The sequence below is a fragment of the Vitis vinifera genome, chromosome 7, assembly GCF_030704535.1.
Source record: "Vitis vinifera cultivar Pinot Noir 40024 chromosome 7, ASM3070453v1".
In the NCBI taxonomy this organism is placed as follows: domain Eukaryota; kingdom Viridiplantae; phylum Streptophyta; class Magnoliopsida; order Vitales; family Vitaceae; genus Vitis; species Vitis vinifera.
The window spans coordinates 12247192-12268489 of NC_081811.1; the positions used below are offsets into that span (position 1 = coordinate 12247192).

At 36.1% G+C, this 21298-nt stretch overlaps 1 protein-coding gene across 5 annotated transcripts in view; it reads right to left on the minus strand.

Moving 5' to 3' along the window:
* Positions 1-21298, minus strand: part of LOC100261941 (uncharacterized) — a 53800-nt gene that overhangs the window by 734 nt on the left and 31768 nt on the right. For all 5 annotated transcript variants that reach the window (XM_019221381.2, XM_059738025.1, XM_019221382.2 and 2 more), the window contains 2 exons: positions 12300-12355; positions 2147-2212 (listed from right to left, as the gene is read on the minus strand). In XM_019221381.2, the coding sequence (XP_019076926.1) occupies positions 2147-2212; positions 12300-12355 (122 nt within the window). The remainder of the gene's footprint in view (positions 1-2146; positions 2213-12299; positions 12356-21298) is intronic.

Sequence of the window (21298 nt, forward strand, 5' to 3'; positions counted from 1 at the left end):
TAAATTAGTCAGTTACAGAATCTCATTAAACCAAATATCCAAAAAAGATAAAGTGACTCAGTTTTCCACACCTTCCTACACTCTTTTGCCCACAAAACTCCTATTCGAACCTAATAGGGTCTCTCTCACTGAAGAAGAAAGCACCAAAAGTGAAAATAGGAGATACCAAAGGCTCCTTACTCTTTCACAATGAATGAGAACATGATCAGCTGATTCTTCTTTCCTCTTACACAGAAAGCAATGATTTACCAAGGGCTACCCTCTCCTTTTGGTCTGATCCAAAGTAATAGCCTCCTCAGCAAGAAAATCACTTTTACAAGCCTACCAGGAAAAACAACACCTCCCTCAGGCTCTAAGGAAGAATAGATAGATTTGACCTTGAACTTTCCATCCCTAAAACCTTCTTGAAAGTTTAAGATCTTGCATCATGGAACTACCTCAAGGGTGTGGGAGGGGGAGGGTGGGGGTGAATAGGCAGTCCTTTATCAATTAGCCCAAAGATTACAAATTTTTGGTTTTTACAAATTCTTTAATTAAATTACCAAGTGTTAATTGATTCAATAATTCTAATTGCACAAGTACACAAGAAATATACGTTGAAAACCACTCACAAAGCCTCTCAAGGACTTTGCGGATGTAAAAACCAAGAGGTCAAAGACCACAGAGCTATAATCTACTAACTATGAAAAATTAAGTACAGAGATTTTTTTAACAATTGTTATTCGCTGATATTTACAAACCAGTACCTACACTTAATCTCACATCCATATTGCAGCACCACCATATCCCTTAGACTCCTCAACACCTTGAGGGGTGCAATTCTCTCTCATGAATCCAAGAATTAAACCAAATAGTTTTGAGAGTTTCAAATTAATGCTAACTGTAATGACATTTAGGCTTTTTGCACATTAAGGAGAAATTGTAAAACATAAGACATATATATATGGTTGAAACCCTAGTGGAACTCCAAAATCCCAATTTTCCAAAACAAGTTTGCCAAAAGATATAAAAATTGGAAACTTTGTAAACTAAGAATTCTGGCAGTTCAGGCTTTGAAAGATCAGGCGCCTGTTAAGTGTGCTTGAGTGCCTCTTGGTAGCGCTTGAGCACTTGATCATAAAATCCCCTTTCCAAATTAAAATTAAATGCCCAATTTTTTAATTCCCTAAAGTTCACTTTATGCCACTTATAAAGATCATTACCCTTTTTGTAACTTTTTATAATTACTTGTGCTATCTCTGGTTGATTATACAACAACCTTGAGTCTTCAACTGAGTGTAAGTCATAGAAAAAAAAATGAAGTCCTAAACTAAGATAAATGAAACAAAATTGTTAACTTAATCTAATCAGACTAATGCACTAACACCTTCAAACCAATCTATCCTCAACACTAATCCATCATGAAGTCAGGAAATGGTAACTCCTATATAATCTCCACCTTTTAATCAAGAAATTGCCTTAGGATGCTTGGATGCCAGTACCCCACCCCACACACAACCCCAAGCATCCTTCCAAAACCTGACTCTCCTGCTATTTTCCAACTCAAAGCTAGTTCTTGCTTTAAAATCATCCCATCCTCTCCTAATTGCTTGCTAAAACCCCACCCTAAACCTTCCCTTCCAAAATCAGAAGATCACCCCTCCACCTCTTCCCATAACCGTACTCAAATAACCCACCTGCACAAATGATCCCTTTTGAACTCAAATCTCCAACACCATTTGCATAGCATGGCCTTATCTAGAGAAGATAAGACTCTAATGCCTAGGCCCCCTTTCTTTTCATTTCTGGAGATAGTCAAGCAATTCACCAAATGTCATTTTTTTTCTTAAACACACCATCAAGCTACCAGATGGCTGGCAAAACCTCAATCTTAAATTATTACAGTATGTGCAGAAAGTTGATTCAATATGAGTTTGATGGAATTCAATTGACCATATACAATATACCATCCACAACAAAAAGAATAAAAAACACATGGAAAAGCAAAAAAGCTAGCTGCATACAAGTTTGCTCCCTATGTAGATATATGCACATAGGTGTTAATGCATAAAAGTCATTTTAGGTATCTATTTATGTACATAAATTTATACTATGCATGTCTATCTGTATGATATGCTGCAAGTTTTCAAAAAGAACAAAAAATGACCTGAAGTGGAAGAGTGACCAGGCCACCGAAGCAGACACCAGCAAAGAAACACTCTGGAGATATGCCCTGCATTCAGACAAAAGCACATGCTCACCAAGACAATCAGTGTGATAAACAGTCAATATAAATGGGCTGTGTTTTCAATAGATATTTGAGTGAATCAAATAACTGACAAATATATCTATGATGAAAATATTATCATGATTGCTATTAGATTACAGTCACAATTTGTCCTAACTGAATAAATAAATAAATAAAATAAAGAAATACGACACCAATCAATACAATGCTTACTCTCATCAGAAGTTAATTGTTTAGATTTAATATCTTTCAAAATTTTGGTTTCCTTATTTTTCATATTTTTTTAGTTTGTTTTTCTGCACGATATTGTTTTCATTATTTTCTAATTTTATATTTAAGCATGCAGACTAACCATGTTTCCACTTACATTGAAGCAAACACACATATTTTATATATATTGTTGAACAACCAATTTTCCTAAAAGCTTAAACTTGTAGGATTTGGGTTCACAATGTATATCTTACTCTCTAACACCCTCCCTCACATACAGCACGATACCGACACATGGAGAGATACATAGGCTCAGACAAACAACCACAATTATCCTCTTTTGGGCATACTCAATAAATTGGGGAAATAAATATGAGGTGAGGCTTGATCACATGAACTACCACCAAACACATGACCTCCTGCCAAAAGAGGCTTTAATACCATGTAAACATAGGCTAGAAAATAAATGGAATAGCCTCATAACTTATTGGAATGAACACCCAGTACATTTATAGAAAGAAAACTAACAAGCAGATAGAATCTAGGCTAAAGCAAATCCCTAGAAAATAGGAACCGAAATTCAGATAGATAAAGCTTCCTAATCACCTATGACAACTATATTTTGAATTTTAAAAACAGAATATTAATAAAACTTAAATAATAACAAACTTGATCCTAAACAATACTCTCTCTCTCTCTCTCTCTCTCTCTCTCTCTATATATATATATATATATATATATTATCTTAGAAATATTATTATTATTCTTGCTTGATAAGCAAAAAGAGCTGAATGGAATAAAGAAGTGCCTGAGAGAAAAGAGGCACAATCCATGTACAAATGGTGTATACAACCAATGCATAAAAAACCAGATCAATATCTTTGCTAAACTAACCAATTCCCCCCATATCCATAAAATCCCATAAGGAGAAGAAAAAGGATAATCCATTCCCCCACCACACCACAAAAAAGGGAAAAAAAAAATGTTGTCTTAAGAAACACATATAACAACTCTAATCACCACCACTCCAAGTCTTTAGATGTTCTTCAATTACACTTTTTCCAAGTGAGCTAAGAAGTACATAACAAAATTAGCCTCCATACATCCTTGCACTTGCACTTGGCTTCTAAAAGTAGCATGCTAACTAAGAAGAACATTTATCACCAAATGGTGAAGCAACCAAGAAACATTGATTAAGGAGAATACCATCAATTGAAATCCAAAATTCCATTAACAATGGATAAGAGTGGGCAGCAGACTCAAGAAGGTCATCATTGCAAAGCCAGCAATCATTAACCAAACTCTATCCTCTCTCTAACAAAAAAAATAAATAAAACAAACAAACTTGGCAGGTATTTTATAGTTTCCAAATCATCTTAGAGGGAAAGTAGAAGTTTCATTTGAAAATTTAAGACAAATAATAGGATCTAATGGAGAATGATTCCCTCCTAGAAATCTGCCAAACCAGCATATGCTACAACTCTACAAGTCACAAGAGGAAAAAGGGAAAAAGAAAAGTTTAGAAGTTGCAACAAGGAATCTGCTGCTGTCAACTCTCCATATAAAAAGTTCCTCCTGGTTCTACGGTTCCAACAATGTCCATCCTAAAAATCTGCAACCCAAGCTTCCACATATGGTTTGCCAAATTGAAAAGCCCTAGAAAACAACCCTTTGAAGGGTCTCCCCCACATCAATGGTCATTCCAAAACATGACTGTAAGGCCATTGGCAAATCTTGCCCCTAATAAGGACTTGAACTAAGAAATCAACCATAGGCAAAAGTAATTAGTCAGAAAGCTACCCCTCCTACATCCCAACTCCTTAGCAAAACCCTCATAATCCTCCACTCTCTCAACTAAGAGCAGCTTGCTTTTATCTAAGATAATTCTCAATCCCTAAGCAACTTCAGAACACAAAAGAATCGCCTAACATAAGATAAACTGTCTTTATACACCTCACAAGAAAAACAATGTTTCACTGGCATACAAAATGTGTCTACTCAACCCCACCATCCCTTAAACCCTCCACCTTAAACCCCTTAATGTAACCTCCTTCCACCACCCTCTGTTTCGTTAGAAACAACTTAAGACTTCCATCATCACCATGAATAATAGGGAGAGAGAAATAGGGTCTCCTTGTCCTAAGCCTCTCATGCTCTATAAAAACCAGTGGGGGACTATTGACTAGCAGATGGAACCAACCTGTTTCCAGGATGTTTCTTCAAACATTGCCAACCTGTTGTTTCTTGAAAGAGCCAATTTTTTTACTTCTGACTCATGAAATGGTAGGCCATCCTCTCCCTTTCACATTCCATCTTCTTATCATATGCAAGGCATAAGATTTTGAGTAGCAATATTGCCAAACACATCTGTATTCCATTTATTCAGGTCCCTTGTAAAAGCTTTGAGCTTCCAAGCAAGCTTGTGACTAACCAAACCTTAGGCACATAACTCCTCCAACATCCAGCAACTCAATTCTTGAACCCACCTCCTTAACGCCACATTTTTTTCAAATCCAAAAGAGCATTTTCCTACTCTTAAACCTCTGCTATCAAGCAAGATAGGATAGTTATCAGAAGCTGGCCTAGGTAAAATTTTCTGAGCCACTTTGTAGAAATGTTCTTTCCTATCTGTAGAAATCAAAAAATAATCAAGGCAAGACAACACTCGACTGTCTTGGCCTCCATTCCAAGTGAAAGCACCTCCATCCAGCACATATTGATCAGATTGCAATTAAAGTCATTGAAGCTTCTTATGGTCAAAGACAGCATTGAAGCCTCTCTCCCTTTCACATCTGCTATGGCTAGAAACCAGAGCGTTCTTCAACTGAGACTTGATCATTACAGGCTTTGCTAAGAATAATCTCAAGCATTCTGCTACAAACCCATTGGGCTCACTAGCTCAAATGGAGTGAGGAAGCTGGAAACGTAGAAAGCAGCCTTTCAGCCCACACAACCATGAGATCAGCTCACCTTTAAGGAATGGGGTTAGGGAGGGGCCCTAACGGACACTTTACCAAGCGTGAAACCCAACAATCCTACACAAAGGGCTTGGGCCACTCAAAGGCCCTTGAGAGTGGGAATTTGAATTGAGGTGGGCCCCATATTGCAGCAAAGTTTGCTCTTTCCCTGTAGAATTCATGCCTTTTCTGTCCCTTACCTTCTCAACACATACCTTGACTCTCTTTCTTCAACACTAGCACATCTTTAGCTGCAGATGAGCACAATCCACCCTTATCAACCTCCATATAGCACACTACTCTCTCTACAACTGCTCTACCTTTCCCTGTCATTGCAGCTCTAAGAGAGTCAAACCACACTGGCAACTCTCCTAATATAATTCACTTTTCCTGGCAACTCCCTTCCTGAAGTTTTCATTGAAATTCTTGCTCACCAAAACTGATATCAATACATCCGTCCTCATCCATCATGATAAAGCCTCAACACACATCACCTACTTTTTTGAAAAGCTTCTTCCCCTACTAGTGTGTAGGCAGCTCAGCCATCCAAGATTCTGCAAGGTGGAAGTCCCCCATATACATATGGCTGACGGCACCCATTTATCAAAGAGGAAAATTTTCCCTTGAAAGAGCTTACTGCCTTGCTGCAAAAACTAATTACTAGCCTCTGGGGAAGAGCACTCAAAAAGGGAAAAAGAACTGCTCAAACGTATCACCCCTGCATTACCTGTCTTCCTCCATTCCTGGCTTGCCCATGCTTCCATTTTTAAGCAATCTGGCAGAGGATCACCTACTGCTCCCCAACGCCACCCACAAGGCAACATTTCAGCTCTTTAACCTTCTGAATAAAGTCTTCCTCCATCATCTCCACCTGAACTGAGTCCTGAAACCTACCTGGTTGCCTCTTCACCATTTCTGCAGAACTTTCTGTTTTAGAAACCAATGTTGATAACTCCCCCACCTTTGGAGAGGGAAACTTACAACTATGACTAGGAATGGTGCTGGAAGAAACTGAGCCAAAAACTCACAAGCCCCTGATTCTAATGGTGATTGCAGCCCAACCTAGGAAGTCAAAACTCAGGGAAAATCACAAAAAACCTCATTGCACCCTCTGAAAGGACAGAACATAGTAAGTACCTCCCTGCCTGGTTTTGCCTCATTTCAGCCTTGAGCCACCTTCCATTGTCTTTTCACTCCTGAAGAACGAACCTTCTCTTTCCACTTACAGCGACTATCCATTGAGTCCAACAACCAAGCTAAGCCTTTTTGGCTTAATTTAATCCAATTAGAGTAACCCTTTCTCCAATCCTAAGTTGGGAGGAAGCATAAGTTCTTATTTCCTCTCCAGCAGATAATACTTTTCAAAACTTCTCATATCCCTTCATCTTTGCCAAGCAATGTAACAGGCTTGTATTACACTAGCCAAAATCAGGATATCATCATTCCACCATCAAGTATCTTACATGATGAATTGTTCCTTTAAAATTCTCCTAGAACACTTGCTACTGGTTCCTTTTTTCTGACACTGACTTCCTTTTATCATCTTCTATTTCAATAGCACTGATGTTAGGTTCTTTATAAGGGAGAGATTAGCTACAGGCATGATCAGTTATAAACAACTTAAGAGAAAAGAGTGGTTCGAAGAACCTGTTAGTTCTATGATACCTCACCCTGAATAACTATAGAGAGCTTACATTTTGCCTATTCCACCCTTCCTTCACGACAAGAAAATCTACTTCACTGTTATTTGATCCATCAGAAAAAGTTTCTATGCCCATTCTCTTTTAAAGCATGTTTTTCAGTGCAAGTTAATAGCCATAGGAAAATTAAGATTGTCTCCTGCCTCATTCCTCTATAAAAATCCCTAGACCTTGCTACTTTTCCAACACGAAGGCACCCAATTTTCCTAAAGCCTCTTCCTACTACCTACATTTTCTATATGTTGGCCCCTCTAATTCAAAACTAATTGCCCACCTACAAATATATTTTTGCATTAGCCCTTATTTCCGAGAAATATTTAAGATGCATGCTAGTAACAATTTGTATCATGTCTAGCCATATTTCCATGAATGAGATTTCTCAAATTCCTGTTAATGCATGTATCAGTCAAGAAGGCTCGCAGGAATGCCTATTTAAAATAGGCAAACAATAACAGTTTTGAATTAAAATTTTGAAAGAAATGGTTTGATATCCTATTTTTGTTTCTAAAGAGAAATTACTAGTTGTGATGCAGGCATTGTTGCTTTTTTTAAGTCATTATATGACCAAATTGAAAAATGAATATACTTACACACATATATTCATTCAAAATTTGGGAAGAACACAAGTGTAGACCCTCAATTTTGTCCCTTGCCACTTGCATGTATCTTAGGGGTGTCGCCTGCACCCAATTTTTGTATGTCACGGCTATAGAGCCCTTGTTGGGCTTAATCAGTTTTCGAACCTCACGTGAGTTCACCTATGGTTCGATTTAGTGCGAGCATTTAGTCCATTATGAAATGCTGTCATGGCCAATTCCTTGGATCATATCATGCTACAGGATTGAGGTTAAGATCTCCACAAAAACTTCAGTTCAGTTGGAGCTCGTTGAAGCCCATCCAAATTGGAGTACTCTGGCTTGTTTTAGTCATTTCTCCTTCGTCCGAGCTCAGAATTGCGTACCGTTCTTTTTTTTTGGATTCCTTACTCTTCAAAGAATATTCTATCAAAATTTGAGAATTTTTCTCAACCGGTTTGCAACCGGCTTAGCCAATTCGTCGGAGCAACTCGCTGAAGCCCATCCAAATTGGAGCACTCTGGCTTGTTTTAGTCATTTCTCCCTCATCCGAACTCAGAATAATGCACTGTTTTTTTGTTGGATTCCTTACTCTTATAAGAATATTCAGTCAAAATTTGAGAATTTTTCTCAACCAGCTCAACCGGTTTGCAACTGGCTCAGCTGGTTCATCGGGGCAACTCGCTGAAGCCCATCCAAATTGGAGCACTCTGACTTGTTTTAGTCATTTCTCCCTCATCCGAGCTCAGAATTGCGCATTTTTTTTTGTTGGATTCCGTACTCTTCAAGGAATATTTTGTCAAAATTTGAAATTTTTTTTCAATCGGCTCGATCGGTTTGCAACCTACTTAGCCTGTTTTTCGGGGTAGCTCGCTGAAGCCCATCAAAATCTAGAGCACTTTGGTTTGTTTTTAGTCATTTCTCCCTCATCCGAGCTCAGAATTATGCACCGTTTTTTTTTTGTTGGATTCCTTACTTTTCAAGGAATATATCCTGTCAAAATTTGAGAATTTTTCTCAACCGGTTTACAGGTTGATTGCAATCCACCTTGAATCCATGTGGATTCTTAACGGGTAAGCAATGGTGGATTTATGAGGGGCAGTTGCCCACCTTGTGATTGGAGGAGGAGTTGAATAAGTTGGAGTTCCGGGGCTGATGGTGGGGGATTCCAAGGCTGAAGGGGAAGAAAAATGAGGTGGTGCAGATGCTGAGAGGAGGAAGCTGGCATAAAAGGCATTTCAGAGAGAGTGTGAAGGGAGGTTTTGGAAATTTTGGGTGGGAGATTCTACTGGGGTGACGACTGAAAGTGTGTGTGTGGGGGGGGAGGGTTCTTGGCATCTCTGAGGGCTCTGCATCCAGAGAGAGAAGAGAGCAAGAGAAGAGAAAGAAGAAGAGGGGAGACATTTTGAGAAAGGGAAGTTGATTTTGCTGTGGTTTGCTGGAGGTTTAAAAAAAAAAAAACAGAGCAGCTTGGAGCCCAGCTATTCTCGTTGGAAGGAGCCTTCCCAAGTGTGTTTGTTGTAGCTTCTTTGATCATTCCACTCATTACTCTGTTTTTCTTTCATTCTCTCTGGTTATCTTTAATTTTCTAGGCATTGTTCAATTGTTTGGAGTGTGGATGTAGTGTTGTAATACTCTTCTCTCATATATATATATATTATCTAAATATGACTACTCTCTCTACAATTCACTCTTTTCTCTGTTTCTACTACCTTTTCATCTCTGTTTGGTTTTCTGTCTACTGTTAGGTTGGGTTGTGTTGGTTCTTTTTAAGGGCGTTTAATTTTGCGTACTTTTTCTTTGTTGTTTAAGATTGGATCATACTTGGGTGACCCCTTGTTTGATTCATCTTCACTTGAAGTAGACTCAAAAGCTCAAAACCCCTTGTTGATCCTCGTTTTTGTTTTTTTTTAGTCTTGGTGGTTTTGGGCAGTGGATGATCACAAATTATCAGAGCTGCGAGGGGATCGTCAGCTCTCTGTTCTTAATTGTTTTCTTTGTAACTTGCTATCTTTTTTTGTGCTTGAATCGGAAACATGGTGAACTGGTAGTGGGCACTTTCAGCAGTTGCAAATCTGATTTTAGTGGCCATAAATGGGTGAATTATCATGACTGAATTTTTGTGGAAAATAATGGAAATAGTGGCCTTGTGTGTGTGGATTTCTATGGCTAATTTTTTTAGAGAAAAAAATGGAGAAAAGTGGTCACATTAATGGATATTCACAGCTGAATTTTAGTGGTTGTGTTTGCTAAATAAAGTGGCTGAATTTTATGGAAGTTTGAGTAGAGAAATGCTGAAATTTTAATGAAAACCTTGACTGAAATTCGAGTGATTATTTGCTGAAATTTTTAATGAAAATCATGGCTAAAATTTCAAGTATAGATTTGCTAAAGTTTTAAATGATGTAATTGGCTAAAATTCAAGGTTGGACATGGAGATTTGGGGTAGAAGTTCATGCCGCATTGGCAAGTTTAATGGAAAAGGCGGCAGCAACATAGTGTATTATTTTAATGGTAAGAATGAGTGAAAGGGGTGGCTATTAAATATTTGAATTGATGAATCTTTTTTTTCTAATGAAAAAATGCAAGTGACTTTCATGAATTCGGTGGCCTATAATTCTTTGGAAGAATTTTTTTTATGGAGAATTATGAAATTTGTGGCTGTTAGTGGATGAAATTCAAGTGGAAAAAATGTTAATTCCCAGCTGAAAGTCAACGAAATTGGAATAGCTAAATTTCAGCCACGTAATGAAGTTTCATGGCTCCATTTTGGTGGTTGTTTGGTGGAGATTAGAGGTTTCATATACAGGGTTTGGTCATGGCTGAAAATTCTCTTAATTCGAGTAGAAATACGACTAAATTTTAGTAGATTTGGTGATTGCATATGTTGTGTGTTTGGTTAGGGACCTCGGGTACGCATCATTGTTCTAATTGTTGATTTCCTATACATGCTGAATATCAATTAGGATTGTATGAGTCTTGTCATCCATGTAGCTTGGGGGGGATTGACTGATCTTTGACCCATATGCTCCAATGTACCCAATTCATTAGCAGAGACCGAACCCCGGGCCTAGAGGGGTGTTACCTCGCATGAGGTACCTTCCTAATAGGTAACCTAATCACCAAACCCAGAAATCAAGTTTCGCGGACCGTTTTTTCTTAACTGGAGTCATTGAGGGGTTTTTGTTCTTACTTAATTTTCCATATTTCAAAAATAAAAATAAAAATAAAAAGTAAATGGCGACTCCAAACAAAACCGTTCCTCATCGGGGACGGATTTTCCAAAACTCAAAAACCACTTTTTCTCCACATATTTTTAATCGCAAGTCCCGCCGGTCGGTGAATCGGGGGAGGGTCCACAACAAGTGTTCCTAGTTTTTCCTCTGGTTGTACAAGTGAATGTAAGTACAATTTGCATCCACTGCTTCTGTGATACATTGTTTCCAATTCAGCTATTTGAAGGTGTATTATTGAAAATATTATTGTCATTTATCTCATGAAGACAGTTTTCATTGTAAGAAATTTATTTTTCTTCTGAAAACTTCCCCATCCTGCCCACCCCAAAGTAAATGTTCTTGATTCCTCTGCTGTTCATAGATCAGATTTATGTCTCCAGGATCCTTTCAATTGAAACATCCATATCTTTCCAAATTCCAAACTTCTTTGTCACATGTCTCTTCTTCTAATGAGTTTTACAACTATTCTCCAATCTTCACTTCTCAATTGATAGCTTTTTATGATAATCTACCTTGTTTCTATGTTTGTTTTTTAGACAAGAAGTAGTATTTGCATTAAGGAGAATGCAAACCTCAAGGACAAGAAACTCTCAAAAGAGAAAAAAGAAAGAAAGAAAAAAAAAAGGAAATAAAGTTTAAACAAAAGAAAGTGGCAGTGTTGAGGCCTTGAAATCGTTCTAAGGTTGTGGCTCCACTCTCAGCTCAAAATGGTGTTGTTAGCTGATCTATGAATCCATGAAAATATAGGAAAAAACCCACAAAGGAATATGTCTAAGACTTCAATTCCAGATACCACCAAGGGACTTGATACGATTATTCAGCCCAACTGATATCAATGGAGAAAAATCCCTACAGAAGGATGCCTTTTAGCCCAAGGTACATAGCTGAGTCAAAATCTCAGCTTTCAAGGAATCAACCCACCAGAAGATCATGAAAGAAATTTTTTTCTTCCCAGTAAAGAGCATATCATTGTTGAAGATTATTTAAATCCAGAAATTCACTACATTTTCAAGCATCTTGTTTTTAGGCTTTTCAGAGCTATAAGGAAATAGCAAACATGTGACAGCTTGTCACACACTTATGCATAGAGCAAGCCAGTGCCAAAACTAGTGGAGCTGAGTTTCTTTCTTTAAGTTTATATCTGCTCAACCGTCAAATAAGCGGTGGGGCTACATCAGTCCAAGAAAATAAAAACCAACAATGATAAACTAGTCCAAGCATGCTTACAAAGATTAGACAAGATCACATGGTAACAAAAGAATGTAATAACAATATTGCATCAGCAAAAGTTATTAAAGTGGCATAAGGGGGTTTCTTGAGTTTAAAACCAATATCCATAATAAATTGGATAGACTGAAAGTAACTTAGAGCATTGAAAAATGATAATAACTAACCATGGCCCCTGCTAGGAAAGCAGTTGGATTTCTTACTCCTATGGAAACTCGCTCTACTGCAAATCACATTGCACAGGATCATCAGAAAAAGAAATGCAAGTAAAATTATAGAAGCAAGTGTGATAAATACATGATAAACAGATAGCATGCCCCCCACATTCATTAAAGGAAACTAATCATGCAATGATATAAATTCATATCACACACACACAAAGAAATGCAAGTAAAATTATAGAAGCAAGTGTGGAAAATTCATGTGAACTTCATACATGATAAACAAACAGCATGCCTAACACACACACACAAAGAAATGCAAATAAAATTATAGAAGTGTAGAAAACTCATGCACACTTCATACATGACAAACAAACAACATGCCTAACACACACATGTATGTAGAGGTGTCCATTGGGCCATGCCGCCCATTTTGGCCCATGGCCCGACACGGCCCAACACTGTAGCGGTTGGGCCGGCACGGCCTAAAGAAACAGCTCGCTGGCCCACTGTGCCCCACCATGCTGGCTCACCGTGCCGCCCCACCGTGACGGCCCACTTGGCCCTTTTAAATTTCACTTTTTTATTTTTTATTACAATATAAATGTCTATAATACCCCTCTCAACAACCATATAACGGCTAGTTTGAGGGATAAAAAAGTAAATCAATAACTATTTTTACTTTTTTTCATGTCAAGTGTCTATATTACCCCTCTCAACTACTATATAATGACTAATTTAAAAGATAGATAAGTAAATCACTCACTATTAATATTTTTATATCAAATATCTATAATACCCCTCTCAACAACTATATAACGACTAGTTTTAGGGGTAAATAAGTAAATGACTCACCAATACTTCTCTATACATACCCTTCATTTTAATTCTCTCACACAATTCTCTATTCTCTCTTTATATTGTTTACAATTCTCTCTAATTTCTCTTTTCACAATTCTCTAAATTGAAATTCTCTCAAGTGGTAAAGATATCTACTAACTCTACAAGTGCTAAAGATATCTACCAACTCTACAAGTGGTCATCATTCACAAGGTTGAGGTATTTATATTTAGTTATTTCATTTATTTATTTTAATTCTATATATTTAATTTAATTGTTCTCTTTCTTTGACCTTATTTTTTTTTCCTCTAAAATTAAAAATGGATCCTCATCACCTAAATGTAGAAAACCTTGACTTTGGTATTGATGCATTTAATGAATTTAATCCTTTTGAAGATGACGAGACTCCCAACTCCTCTAGTGTCCCTCCCTCTAACCTTCCCCAACCCAATCCCATAGGCAAAAAACCTAGGCCTAGTAGACGCACATCTATGGTATGGAATCACTTCACTATAATAAATAGACAAAATACAAGATGAGAAGTAGAAAATCTAGCAGAATGTAAGTATTGTAAAAAAACATATAGTTGTGGTGACACAGGTCACCTTAAAAGACATGCCGAACAATGCAACAAAAAACATGGTGCATTAGACCCTAGACAATCCCAAATAAGTCAAAACGAAATAGGATCTAGTACATCTTCAATGACCCCCTTTATATACAATCAACAATTCCTAAGAGAAGGGTTAGCTAGAATGGTAGCTAGTATGGGGCTTCCATTGACATTTGGAGAAGATCCTAGATTTGTACATTTCATGCACAAGTATGCTCAACCAACCTATCATAGAATTCCTAGGAATGATGTAATTAAATGTTACCTAAATGAAAAACAATTAATAATTGAAGAATTTAAAAATCATAGTGGTATTCAAGGATGAAAATATCGGTAATCACGGATATATCGGTACTTCGATTTTACGGATATATCGGATATATCGGTAGATATTCTGGAAAAAAATATCGGTAAGCTTAAAATTGTTAAAAACTCATGGAAATGCAAGGAAAACCTCATAATAATATAATTAGAAGTATAATGGACATTTTAAAGTTGTTTTATTGAAAAATTTGATATATATATATGATATAATTTGCAATATTAGATGTAATTATATCATGTTGATCTATAAGAAATGTTAATTTTGTAATTGTTCTCATTATAAAGTCACATAAAATATTTCATTTCATTAAATATCAATAATTTGTACACATTAAATTCATTAAATAAACATATTTCATATTCAAAATATACTAGTTCATGTTAATTAAATTAATTAAATAATTTAGCATGTTAATTAAATTAATTAAATAATTTAGCTAAGTTAACTAGTTTAATTTAATTCTAAATGTGAAAATAAATCACAAATAATCATCTAAAATAAACATATCAATTTATAATTAAATAATCAAATTAACCTAAGTTAATTCAATAAAAATATAAAATTTAATTGCAATTGAATGTAAAAATAGCATTAAATAATCCATATTGAAAACATACTAATTAATTGAAAATACATTAATTAATTACAATTGCAAACAAAATTAATTACAATTTAAAACAAATATACCTTAAAATGATTAAATAATTGAGCAACCTTAATAAAAATTGGAGTAATGAGAGAGCAAATAAAGAATGAAAGCAAAAATAGATGAAATTTGGGCTATTTATAGAATAAATTTGGGCCAAAATAGCCGTTGGAACATTAATTTATCGTTGAAAATCAATTTTGGCCGTTGGATAAAAAATTGGGACCAATCTGGCCGTTGGATCGCCATATTACCATTGGAATCACATCTAGACCATCGGATCAACACAGGCGTGATCTGGGTCGTCAGATCACGTTGCATGAAGGAGGGGAAATATCACCAAAAAATTAGCGATATATCTCCGATATATAACCGATATATCGCCGATATATCACCGATATTTTGCCACCAGAGGCGATTTTTTCAAAAAATCTCCGATATATCGCCGATATTTTGGCGATATTTACGGAAATATCTCCCCTTCGATTTTTCTTCACGAAATATCGTGTCAACCCCTCCCGATACACGATATATCGGCGATATATCCCGATATTTTCCTCCTTGGTGGTATTGTATCTGTGACCTCAGATATGTGGACTAATGAAAGTAATGAACCTTCATATTCAAATATGAAATTACAAAAGAAAATATTAAGTTTTCGTAAAATATTACATCCTCATGATGGGCCTTCCATATATGATTCTTTGACAAGTATTTTTAGAGAATATGGGATACAAAGAAAAAATTTTAGTATTACCTTTGATAATGCTTCAAATAATAAAAGTGTCATAAATTTATTTGTAAGAACAATTAGAGAAGGTCCACTAAGTGAAATATTTCATGTGAGATGTATTTGTCATATAATTAATTTAATAGTCCAAGATGGTTTAAAATTAATATCACCCTCATTACAGGCTATCCGGTCTACTATACTATTTCTTGATTTATTAAACAGATTACAAGAATTTTATACTTTATTTTTTTTTATAGACTGAATTTTATACTTTATGTCAATCAATAGGTTTGAAGAAGAGAAAATTTCGTCGTGATATTGGTCATCGTTGGAATTCTACATACCTAATGTTAGAATCTTGTGTAGGGTATCATAACATACTATCAGATTATGTTAATAGTAAGACAGGTGAAATTATAGTAACTTCTGATGATTGGGAGAAAGGTTTTGCTTTTTTAAAATTCTTGAAAGTTTTTTATGATACTACTAACATGTGTTTTGTTGTATATACTCCTACATCTTGTATAACACTTAGATGTATTTGCAATATGAGTGATATGTTTCGACAATATAGGGAACATCCTCTTTTTAGTGAAATATGTGTACAAATGGAAAAAAAAAATTGAAATATTGGAAGACTATTCCATCACTTTATTGTTTAGTTGCTTATATGGATCCAAGGGTTGAAGGTGTAGAAAATATTTTAAATTTCATAGCTATTTGTATGAACCAACCATCCGAACCAGAGGGTAAGATATATGAATAATTAAACAACTTATATAAATATTATGAGAATAAATATGGTAATGTCTCTTCAAGTACTATAATTTCATCTACATTTGGAAATGATCCATTCTTTATACAATTAGCTAAGGGAAAGCGACAAATTGGTCCTTCAAGTAGGTATGATCTTTCAAAATATTTAGATACCGATTATTGTTCATACCTATCCCCTAATGAAGTACAAAATTTTGATATTATGAAGTGGTGAAAATCTCATGAATCCACTTTTCCTATACTATCTAAAATGACACGTGATTTACTAACCTCACTGATGTCTACTGTAGCATCAGAATCTTCTTTTTCTATAGCCACAAATATAATAGGAGACAAGAGGACAACTCTTACAGCAAAGATGCTAGAAGCTTTGACATGTTTGAAGGATTGGGAAGATGGACGCTGGGACTTCAAACTTTAGAGGATAAACTTAAAGAAACCTTCAAGAAATTGCATCTCAATGCAGACAATGATGTTCAAGAGATTAATGATGATTGAAGATGAAAAAAGAAGAATGAAAATTGAATAAGAAGACAAAAGTGAATATGATAATTGAAGAATTATATGTTGTTCGTTTCTTTTAAATATATTAAATGTAGCTAATTTTTAAAGGTTGAGTAATGCATATGATTGATAGTTGGGTGGGTGCCAACCTAATTGGAATGTACTCAAACTATAGTGATGCAATTCTCACCTCTTTTTTTTTTCTCTTTATTTTTTCATGTAATTTGTTGAATTATTGAATAAAAGAATTATTTTTTCTATTTCATTTCCTTTTATATTCCATTATTTTAAGTTTATTGCTATTTTGATAAAAAAATAAAAAAATTCAAATATAATTTTTTTTACTATTTTTTTTTTTAAATTACATTTCTATAAATTTTATAATTACAAACTCGATAAATATAAATGTAAAAAATAAAAAGTATAATTATCAAAGGTGTATAAAAAATAAAAAAATATAATTATTAGAAGTGTTTAAAGTAACAAAAAGAAATTTTATTTAATAATGAAAAAAACTAAAGAAAAAATGACTTAAAAAATTAAATTAAAATTTTAACAAAGTGAGCAGCCCGTGGGTCATGGCCTGCCGGCATGGCCCAGCCCGACACAACACGATTAGCCCACGGACTTATGGATCATGCGGGGCCACCTATTTGGCTTGCATGGGCCGGCCCAGCCCAACACGATTTTTAAGTGGGTCATGGTGGCCCAGCACGTTGGCCCGTAATGGCCCGGTCAATATCAGGTCGTGTCGGGCTCCTCTTAACCATGTAAATAAGTTTTAAAGTCATGAAAACCTATACAATATCTTCATGATTGGAAGTGGGTCATTAAAAATTGTATCACAGGTCAAGGACGTTGTATTTGCATGGAGGTAATTGTAATATCTTACATTAGATAGAGAAAAAAGTTCATGATACTATATATGTATGAGCTCCTCTTAAACATGTAGACATGTTATAAAGCTAAGAAGATCCATTAGATCCAAAGTAGACGATATCTATATAGGAGGGAGTGGATCGTTACACACACATGCACATGTACACAAACACAAACACTCACACATGCAAGCACACAACAACATGAAAAGCAACCACAAGGTGGTTTGGAGGATGACTCTTTTATGTCTTTTTTGGCCACTTTGGAAATAATGCAATAAAAGGATCTTTGAAGGAGAGGAGACTTTAGGGTGGTGGTGCGAAAAGGCTTTCTTTTGTCCTCTTCTTGTGTGGAGGGAAATGCTGATCCATCCCATCTTGACTTCGTAGATATTTTGGGTTACAATAGCCAGGTGTTTGTTGCCTTTGGATTTTTTGGCTGCCTTTACATGCCTCATATACAATCTGTGTACTTGGGCTATGCCTGCTTTTAATTAGGCAGACTTTCTTTATCCTATTTGTCTATATGCATGTGTGCATTTAGGCAACATGAAATGCAAGTCTTCCATAAGTTTCAATCCAGAATGAATGCCTGAACTACAAATTTAATCAATCTTACAGAGTGCAACATGTTCACCAATCTGACTGGTTTGAATTTAAATTTTGCAGTTGAGTGGGAGTTACAGGATTGCTGCATGATAAGGATTGGACCACAGTTTCTCAAATATGTTTAACGCCACTTGAACCAGTTTGGAAAACAATATGGTAGCTTGTTTTTGGCATAATAATCATCAGACAGCAGTGTTCTTATAAGATCTAACAACTATTCTGCAAATACTGAAAAAGAAGGTTGAGGATGGTGAGAAAAAGAAAGAGTGGAGGGGGAAAAGTTTTTGAAAAGGAAAGGGAGAGAGGGAAGAACTTCAAAAACACTGGTATTGCATCTGGGATTCTTCCTCTTCTCAATAATAGGTAGTATTTTCTTTCTTGCTTGCTTTCTTTCTTTCTTTCTTTCTTTCTTTCCTTTTTTTTTCTATCTCCTTGTTATTTATAAAGATACTAATTGAACACTACAAAATTTCAGTGAAAATGATGTAAAGAAAAGGGCCAAACAAATTGCTCATATGGTCCTATATGGAAAATGTTTTTGTGGCTAGAAAATTTAATTTAAAAAAAAAAATCAGTTTTCTTAAAAGAATTTTCCTCATACTAGAGATATTTTGTTTTCTTTTTTTCTCCCATTTTTTGAGAGGAAACAGTCATTTCATTGAATAATAATTAGAAATAAAGACAAGCCATCCTTCAAGAATAAAAGAAGAATATCATACACCAGAAAAGGAGGCAACAGTTAAAATCTATTAAGCATCCTCCTAGAAGTTTTCTGAGCAACATATGGGACATGTTTCCTCATAAGTTTCTCAAAGATTTCCTAGAAATTTTCTATAAGTTTCTCATATAGATTCACAAAGGTTTCTTAAGGTTTCTCCTAAAGTTTCATTGAAATTTCTGGGATGAGCTTCCAAGGAAGTAGGTCTCCTAAAACTTTTCCAAGTACCATGATCCACGGAAAATAACCCCCTTCTATAGGAATTTAGAACTCCATATAGTTAAAGGGAAACATATCTGAAGAAAATATTCTTCTTTTTTCTCTGTCTAAACTGAATACAAAGTGACCTATATATATACAAGTGGGATTCCTAATCTAAGCCATATAATATGCACAATCACTATCTCTAAGGAAACAATAACTAATTAGGAGAGATTCTCTCATCCATAAAATAGAAAGTATCCTAACACAATCCCTATAATCTTGGCACTTAATTACAAATCATAATCCCATATTTCCACACTCCCCCTCAAGTTGGGTAGTAGATGTCTAGCATTCCCAACTTGCTTTTCATGTTTTCGTAGGTGGTCTTTGGAAGTGCCTTTGTCAGAATGTCTGCTGTTTGACGACTTGAAGGAATATACATAAGTCTGATTGTTCCCCCTTCAAGTTTCTCCTTGATGAAGTGACGGTCTATCTCCACATGCTTGGTTCTGTCGTGTTGAACTGGATTCTTTGCAATACTTATGGTAGCCTTGTTATCACACAAAACTGTCATAGTGGAGTTTGATATAATTCCAAGTTCCTTGAGTATTCTTTGGAGCCACATTCCTTCACATATCCCATGAGCCATTGCCCTGAATTCTGCCTCTGCACTGCTTCTCGCCACTACGGACTGCTTTTTGCTTCTCCAAGTCACCAAGTTTCCCCACACATAGGAACAATACCCAGTAGTTGACCTCCGATCTGTCAAGGATCCTGCCCAATCAGCGTCTGTGAATACCTCAACTTCCCTACTTGAGGTTTTCTTGAAGTAGAGTCCTCTACCCGGGCTCTTTTTAAGGTACTGTAAAATTCTGTATACGGCTTTCATGTTTCTTTCATTGGGATTGTTCATGTAGCGGCTTACCATGCTCACAGCGAAACCAATATCGGGCCTTGTGTGAGTTAAGTAGATCAATTTTCCTACTAACCTCTGGTACCTGTCTTTGTCAGTTGGATGACTGTCATTATCTTTATCAATCTTACCAATAGGATCCATAGGCGTGTCCACTGGCTTACAACCTAGCATTCCAGTCTCCTGAAGTAGATCAAGGACATACTTCCTTTGCGTGACCACAATTCCCTCCTTAGTTCTGCCAACTTCCATGCCAAGAAAGTATCTGAGTTGTCCAAGATCTTTGATTTCAAATTCTCTTGCTAGCAGCTTCTTGAGATTCCCTATCCCTTCTTCATCGTCTCCGGTAATTATAATATCATCAACATAGACAATGAACAAAGTCATTTCACCTTCCTTAGAGTGCTTCATAAACAGTGTGTGATCTGCTTGACATTGGATGAACCCATGTTTTTTCACAACTCTAGTCAGTCGATCAAACCAGGCCCTAGGTGACTGTTTTAGACCATATAGGGACTTTCTCAGTTTACACACTTTTCCTGAATTTTCTGGAGTTTCCATACTAGGTGGAATCTTCATGTAGACTTCCTCTTCTAGTTCTCCGTTGAGAAATGCATTTTTGACATCAAGTTGGTGCAGATTCCAGTCCAAATTTACTGCAACTGACAATAACACTCTGATGGAGTTGAGTTTTGCTACTGGTGCAAATGTCTCTTCATAATCAATGCCATAGGATTGAGTAAATCCTTTAGCTACTAGTCGAGCCTTGAACCTGTTTATACTTCCATCCGGATTGTGCTTCACGGTAAATATCCACTTGCATCCAACAGGCCTCTTACCCTCTGGTAATTCTGAGATTTCCCATGTCCCGTTTTTCTCCAATGCTTGTATTTCTTCCTGAACAGCAGTCTTCCATTCAGGTTGTTGAAGTGCTTCTTGGATGTTGGATGGGATACGATCATCTTCAAGAGAAGTGATGAATGCTTGGAAGTTCTGTGAAAGCTTTCCATAGTACACATGATTACTGATTGGATGCTGAGTGCAGGATCTTACACCTTTCCTTAAAGCAATGGGTTGATCAAGATCATCAAGGTCATTACTGGAATTTAGATCATAAATTGTGTTACCTGGTTGTGCGATTGGGTTGCTTGGATCCTGGTCCAATTCTTGGTTCTGCTCAGGTGGAGTGCTGTCCTCGGGCTCCTTTTGAGGAGGTTTCTCGGGCTTTTCCTTTAAAATTTTTCT